General features: G+C 44.3%; 1 protein-coding gene across 1 annotated transcript; it reads right to left on the bottom strand.

Moving 5' to 3' along the window:
* Positions 1-529: 529 nt before the first annotated feature.
* On the bottom strand, positions 530-5109 carry LOC142082139 (syncytin-B-like). Its single transcript, XM_075149942.1, is given in 3 exon segments — positions 530-1297; positions 1300-4215; positions 4400-5109. Coding segments are annotated over 2 exon segments (1446 nt in total). The 5' UTR covers positions 2539-4215; positions 4400-5109; the 3' UTR covers positions 530-1090.
* Positions 5110-7678: the final 2569 nt, after the last annotated feature.

Here is a 7678-nt window from a genome sequence, read left to right as displayed (position 1 = left end):
CTTGCCCTGTGTTTTTGAGCACCAAAACCAGAGCACTTTGTCTCAGTTTCCCAGCCTGAAAAATGAAAGAAAAACAATCTGTTTGCAAGCTCTGAAAACACAGGACTTGCTCTTTTTCTGAGCTTCAGAAACACAGGGCTCTGCCCCTGCTTTTGAGACCCAAAACCAGCCCCCAGAAATTTTTTTCAAGGACCAAAACCACAGCATAGTCTCTGCTTTCAAGCAATGAAAATGCAGGACTTGGCCAGCATTTTCAGTCTCTAAAACACAGCATATAAGGTTTTTTTCTGAGCCCCAAAGCCACCAGACTAAGTCTCTGTTTTCATGCTCTGAAAACACAGGACTTAACCAATTTTTCAGCTTCAGAATTGCAGGACGACTCCTCTGGTTTGGAGCCCCAAAAAATGCATTCCAAGGGCTGAACAAATTGCATTGAACTTCCGTCTTCCAAGTCTGTGTGTGATGTGTTGTCAGTGGGTGGGAGGAGAGTAGCCCATCTGACGTGCAGAAACAAACCCTACAACTCACGAAGAGTTATAAAGCAGGTATGTTTGTTACAGTGCTGGGTGCAAGGGGATTGCTCCTCCAAACTTGCACACCGGATCACAAAACAAGCGTCCATTTATTACACAAAGACATGCATATTCATTACCGTAGGTTGGGTTATTACAATTAATGGGCATAACTATTACGTCATCCTCAGGAACTCATTATCCTACATCTCCTCCTTCTGGCGCTTGCGCACTGCCATCGGGTGGTTGTCTGTTGGGGTCTTTTGGATGAAGGCTCACAGTCTTCAACATGTATTTTCACCTTTGGCCCAGAATGCTGAGTTGGCAGAGTTCCAAACTACAAGACTTGTTTTAACCAGATGGTTGCCGTGTGTGTACTTTCGAGTTCCTGGTTTATCTACTGGCAGTTCCTGTTATCTATACAATTCTTGCTTGTAACAGAGTTACAGCGTCTTGTCAAACTATTAGTTATGCTTACAACAGCACCTATCTTATCTGGGTTGTTAAGCTACAATAGGTTACGCATAAGCTCCCTGGTTCAAGTCCCCCCTTTTCTTTCCCCTTTGCAAATTTTTTTGCTATATGATGCCATTTCCTTTGAGGGTTCTGGCAAAATATTTGCCGTTTTCAATTCCCTGCCTTAACTTATGTTTCTTCCATTCTTCATAAGTGTTTCCTGTTTGTTTACACATCCACATAAAACACTGCAACATGCAACAAACCAATAATCCTAATACGATAATCATGATAACTATAATGAAAAGATGCTTAAGCCATCTTAAGTAAGATCAGGTAGCCAAGAAGTGAGCTTCTCCCAAAGTCTAGAGAAACCTCAGGAAGTATCATCTTGTGATACTTGATGCAATACTTTTGATTGTTGCCAAACTTGTGCTATGTCTGTTTCAATTTTTTTCTCTTGATTTATATATGAACAGCAACTTTGATTTATTATCATGCAAATCCCTCCTTCCTTTGCCGTGATTAAATCTAAAGCCATACGGTTTTGCAGGACCACCTTACTGAGGGATGATACTTCAGTTTGCAGTCCCTGGATGGCATCTAGAGTAAGATTTTCAATCTTTTCCATAGTGGCTGAAATATTTACTATAGCCTTTTCTAATTCACTTACTCCTAATTGGGGGAAGAACCCTCTCACGAAACTATGGAAAGCTAATGGCCTCTCCACAAGGGGATTTGGCGCGACCTCGCGTACCTTTCGCCAGTGTGTTCGTGTAATTCCTGGTGGAGGATGCGAGTGATTATATACTCTACTCTGGGGAATCACATATCCTAAAGTACAGACCCCATCCCAATAATCGGGTAATGATTTCCTAGCGTGCCCATCCCCACATAGCCACCAGAGTCCATCAGGAATACAGCTATAAGAGTAATTAAGCCATAATCCTAATGAGACTGCCCGTGGGCACCCATCACGGGTATCATTGATGGCCCTCCCCTTTTCACATATGGTTCCATTAAGAGCCACAGTTAGATTCAAATTAAAGTTTCCAACTTTTGGAGCGGTATTATTGTTCCTTTTTATGAATACTGGCCTTTCCAATACCTGAAGATCAAATTTAAGTGGGTAGATACTATTACTCCCACAGGTATATTTTGGAACTTTGTGGTCTCCTAAAGGTATTGGGCTCTGGGCGCCCCAACACAACCTTTCACCAGTGGGGAGTAGAACTTGATTCTGCTCCGGAGCACAACTATCTAAATTCCATGCGATGGTGTCCCCTGTAGGTAAAGTAGAATTATTTAGATTGTCATAGGGCCAACTCCAATTAGTATATGAGACTGGTATTCCGAGGAGGGGAAGTTCTAAATTCCCTGTGGGAAGGGCTGTGCACACCCAGCAGTCAGAAAGGTCCAAACTGTCTACTACTGATTTGGTCATTTGTATGTACGAATTTTGATCCCATGCGCTTACAAGTTTCAACCATAGTCTTACTATGCCCATGATCAATGTCCATCTTTTCGTTGAATGCGTAATTTCAGAGGTCCAGCTGGTGTTGATTTCCATTGTGGTCGAGGGGCTTTCTTAACTCTGGTATGGTGTATCCACGATGCTTGTTCTTTAATCTTGACTGCCATATGAGAGGTCAGCAACACCTGGAACGGACCTTCCCACCTTGGCTCCAGGGTGAATCTATAAGAGATCTTACATATACATAGTCACCAGGTTTAATATTGTGCACAGGCCCATCGAGGCCTTGGGCTCTAGTTCCCAAGACCAGTTTCTCTATTTCTCGAAGCTGTTTTTGCAGGCTTATTATACAATCAGTCAAGATCTCACTCCCGATTTGAGTTGATGTTCCTGCCTGTACAATGCAGGGTCTCCTATACATTATTTCAAAAGAACTTAGCCTTTCCTTGGTTCTGGGTTTAGTTCTAATTCTCAGGAGTGCCAAAGGCAATGATTGGGGCCAAGATAAGCTGGCCTCCTGCCCCAATTTTACAATTTGCAACTTAATCAGGTGGTTCATCTTTTCCACTTGACCACTTGATTGTGGATTATACAGGGTATGTAATTGCCAATCTATTCCCAAAAGCTTACTAACTTGTTGAACAACTTTTGCAATAAAGCGAGGGCCCCGATCTGACGAGATTACCACGGGAACTCCAAATCTCGGTATTATTTCTTGCAATAGTACTTTAGTTACCTCTCTAGCTTTATTAGTTCGGCAAGAGAATGCTTCTGGTCATCCTGAAAAGGTGTCCGTAAAGACCAACAGGTATCGAAACCCCCTTTTTCTTGGGAGTTCTGAGAAATCAATTTGCCACTGTTGTCCTGGATAATTCCCTCTCCCTGTTTGTCCAGACTGGGCTTTAGATCCTGTCTTGGGATTATTCTGCAAACAAACCTCATACTGCAGTGCTACCTGCTTGACAGTGGTATACAGGTTCCGGGCCGACTATCAGCCGACTCAAGTATTTATACAGGGCCTCTGCTCCCCAATGGGATTTTCTATGCTCTGCCATAACTGCGGCCCATAACAATGCAAATGGTATTATTGTTTTACCTTGTGGAGTTTTTGCCCGCCTACCTTTTTCTATTTTTCCCCCTAGGTCTTCAATTAATTTCTGATCTTTTTTAGAATATCTGGGTTCGCAATCAATTTGTATTTTACCATGGGGGACCAAAGACTGCACTTCTAGATCACTTTTCTCAGCCACTCTTTTGGCCTCACGGTCTGCCATAGCGTTGCCCAATTCCCGAACAGTGTTTCCTTTCTGATGAGCCTTACAATGCATAATAGCCACCTTCTCGGGCAGCAGCACTGCTTGCAGGAGCTTAAGAATTTCTTCAGCGTGTTTTATATGTTTCCCTTGGGTAGATAGGAGTCCTCTCTCTTTCCATACAGCTCCATGAGCATGGACTACCCCAAAAGCGTATTTGGAGTCTGTCCAGATGTTAATTTTCTTGCCTTTGGCTAGTTCCAGTGCTCGAGTTAGAGCTATTATTTCTGCTTTTTGTCCCGAGATATTTGGGGCAAGGGCTTTGGACTCTATTACCTGATCTGCAATGGTTACCGTGTATCCTGCTTTGCGGACGCCTTGTCAAACAAAGCTGCTTCCGTCGGTGTACCAAGAATCTTCAGCATCTTTCAGCGGCTCCTCTTTTAGGTCAGGTCAGCTGGAATAGACTGCTTCAATTGTTTCCAAGCAGTCATGTGATACTGGTTCCCCCATGGTCCCGCTAAGGAAAGATGTTGGATTGATAATGTTAGTGACCACTATTTCCACATCATCCTGCTCCACCAGGACAGCTTGGTATTTAAGGAACCTCTGAGGTGAGAGCCAGTGCCCTCCCTTCACCTCCAGTACCACCGACACAGCATGAGATATCAGTACTGTAATCTTTTGGCCCAGTGTAAACTTACGTGCTTCTTGGATATTCAACGCCACCGCCGCTACCGCCCTCAAGCAGCTGGGCCAACCTTTGCTTACTTCATCAAGATGTTTGGAAAAGTACGCCACTGCCCTCTGATATGGTCCTAGATTTAGAGCCAAAATTCTCAAGGCTATTCCCTGTTTCTCATGAGAGAATAACCAAAAAGGTTTAGTGGTGTTTGGTAGTCCCAAGGTTGGCGCCCTCATCAGTTCTTGTTTCAGCCGATGGAATGCTTTATTGGCTTCCCCGTTCCAACTAAGGCCTCTCGAGCTTGATTTTAAAAGCTCGTAAAGCGGTTTCACCAAAAGCTCATAATTGTAGATCCATAGACGGCACCACCCTGTCATGCCTAAGAAGGTTTGGAGCTCTTTAACCATTTGGGGCTTAGGAGTTTGACAGACGGCCTCTTTTCTTGCGGCCCCGACTGTCCGCTGTCCAGCTGTGATCTCATATCTGAGATAAGTCACTGGTTGTTGAGCCACCTGAGCCTTCTGTGGAGAGACTCGATAGCCACTTAGTCCAAGAAAGCTTAACAGGCTGACTGTCCATGATATACACAGTTCTTTTGTTTCAGTGGCTATCAATAGGTCATCCACATATTGTAATATTATTCCAGCTCCGTGTGGTCGCTCCCATTGTTCCAAATCTTTAGCTAGTTGATTTCCGAAAAGAGTGGGGCTATTTTTAAACCCCTGTGGTAGACACCGTTAACATGGACTGTGTTTTCTTCCAGAGTCTGGGTTTTCCCATTCAAATGCAAACAGCAACTGGCTTTCTGGACTCAAGGGTAAGCAAAAGAAGGTGTCTTTCAGGTCCAATACGGTAAACGAAACTAATTCAGATACTAATTTGGTTAATAATGTATATGGGTTTGCCATGACAGGGTGCAGATCTTCAACAATTTTATTAATAGCCCTGAGATCCTGCACTATTCGATAACTACCATCTGGCTTCTCGACCAGTAAGATGGGAGTGTTATATTCCGATTCACACTCCGTTAATAGCTCATACTTAATGAACCGGTCAATTATAAGTCAGATACCTTCCCTATCTTCAATTAGCTGGTCATTTCACACCCGGAGTTCTACTTTTCCTTTTTCAAATCTTATTTCTGCTTTTAATTGTTTTAATAGGTCTCGCCCTAATAGAGGTCTTGGCGAATTAGGCGTATATAAAAATTTGTGTATCCCCAATTGTTTCCCTGATTTAAACTTAAGAGGTTTTAAGAAATATGCCTTTTCACTCTGGTCAGTGGCTCCCCTTACTGTTACAAAATCATCATCTACTGGCGTCAAAACTTGATTTAAAACCGAAAACGTGGCCCCAGTGTCGACCAAAAATTCCATGCCCCGTTGTTGTCTCCCTAGCTCTAATATAACCAGTGGATCCGCTAGGGCAGATTCCCCAGGTCCCCATCAATCCTCTTTGACATGGGCTTGTATCCTTCCTTTCCCTTTCCGTTTTTCTGGACGCTCTTTTTTCCAATGCCCCCTCTGTCTACACCATGCACATTGGTCCTTTCCCAAAGGCCTCTTAGGTCCCACACTTCTAAATCCTTTGCTTTCTTGTAACGCCGCTACCAACACCCGCTTGTCTCCCCTTCGGTCCTCCTCCTCCCTATTACTGAACACTCTCCATGCTTCATCTAGTAAAGTCTCCAAATTTCTGCTTTCTGCCGGTCTTAATTTCTGCAACTTTCTCCGGATATCACTTGCTGACTGCCCAATGAATAGAGACACTAACTGCTGGATTCCTATCTCTGATCCCGGATCTAGAGGAGTGTGCCACCTCATAGTGTCCCGTAATTTATCCAAAAATTCTAAGGGGGTTTCCTTTGGACCTTGCCGAACGGCATACAAGGCTGAGCAGTTGATTGTTTTTGGGATAGCGCGCTCCATTCCCCTTATGATCCAATCCCTGTAGTCATTCAATAACCTTATATGGGCCCCTCTATTAGGGTCCCAATGTGGCTCTTGTAAGGGAAAGTGCTCCTTTATGTCCTCTCCTGTATTCTTAAGTTGATCACTAGCCAGATCTTGGGCCGTTTTTAAGATGAGCTGCCTCTCAGTTTTCATCATATGGTCTAATAATAATTGAATATCACTCCAATCAGGAGTATGCTGTTTCATCAGAAACTGGAAATGTTTGGTCACACCTACAGAGTCACTTCGGTAGCTTTTTGCCACATTCTTCCATGTTTCAAGATCAAATGAGGAAAAGGGAACTTTCATCAAGACAGGATCTCCCCCTGGTCCCACTGCTTCCCTTAACGGTGCCTGTACCACTACTTGCTTTTTACTTCGGATGCGAGAGGATACTGGACTATCTGGAGGGGTTCCCACATCAGAGTTCTCACTTTCTTCTTGTCGTACCCCCACCGGCGGTTTGTAATGTTCTGGCAGGTCTCCCACTCCAGGACCTCTTATTTTCCCTAACTTCACACATCTCTGCCCTATGCTGCACGCTGAGCAACACCTCTTCAATTTTCCTTTTCCTTCTTTCTTATTCTCCTTCTCTAATGCCACTACTAAAGGATCTTGTGGGGCCAAGTTTATATCACACTCCTTTTGCTACTCTGGGTGGTTCCTTAAAGTGAAAAACATATCAGCATACACAACCTCATCCCATTTTCCTTCCCTTCTCAGAAATAACATTAGTTGCAACAAAGTGTTATAATTCAAAGTTCCATTAAAAGGCCATTTTTCTTCGTCCTCCAGTTTGTATAAGGGCCACCACTGATTGCAATATTCTACCGGAGTTCTCTTATTAAGATCTTCCCTAGGAGGCCCCCCAATTTCCTTCCAGTGACTCAAAATACAACGTAGGGGCTCTTTTTCACAATGCTTCCACTCTGTTGACCCCCCATCCTGCTTGCCTACACAAAGTGTAGTTAAAATTAGATTTAAAATCACTAAAGTTTCTCCACCCCCAACACCCAAAACAGTAGACTGACTCGCCTCACGAGTCTATCTTAATCACCTTTTTGCGCCTCAAACACTGGGTCACTGTAACAATAGATTATGCATAAGTTCCCTGGTTCACATCCACAGCCCTGGGGCCCCACATAGTTTCAGGGAGTGCTTGGGAGCTGGGGTAGGGGACACTCTCCCTGCAGGGAGAGCCCAGCTCCATGTCTCTGTGGGCATGGGGTCACTTTATTTGAGACAGTTCCCTAGCACCACCCGCATCATCTCCCAGGCACCCCAAACCCCCCCGTAGGGCCCAGCAGCCCCAGCGGGGAGCCGTGCTCGAGAAACCCAGGAACCAC

The sequence above is a fragment of the Calonectris borealis genome, chromosome 4, assembly GCF_964195595.1.
Source record: "Calonectris borealis chromosome 4, bCalBor7.hap1.2, whole genome shotgun sequence".
Classification (NCBI taxonomy): Eukaryota; Metazoa; Chordata; class Aves; order Procellariiformes; family Procellariidae; genus Calonectris; species Calonectris borealis.
Note: the sequence above shows the minus strand (reverse complement) of the source record. Positions and strands in the feature narration are given on the sequence as shown.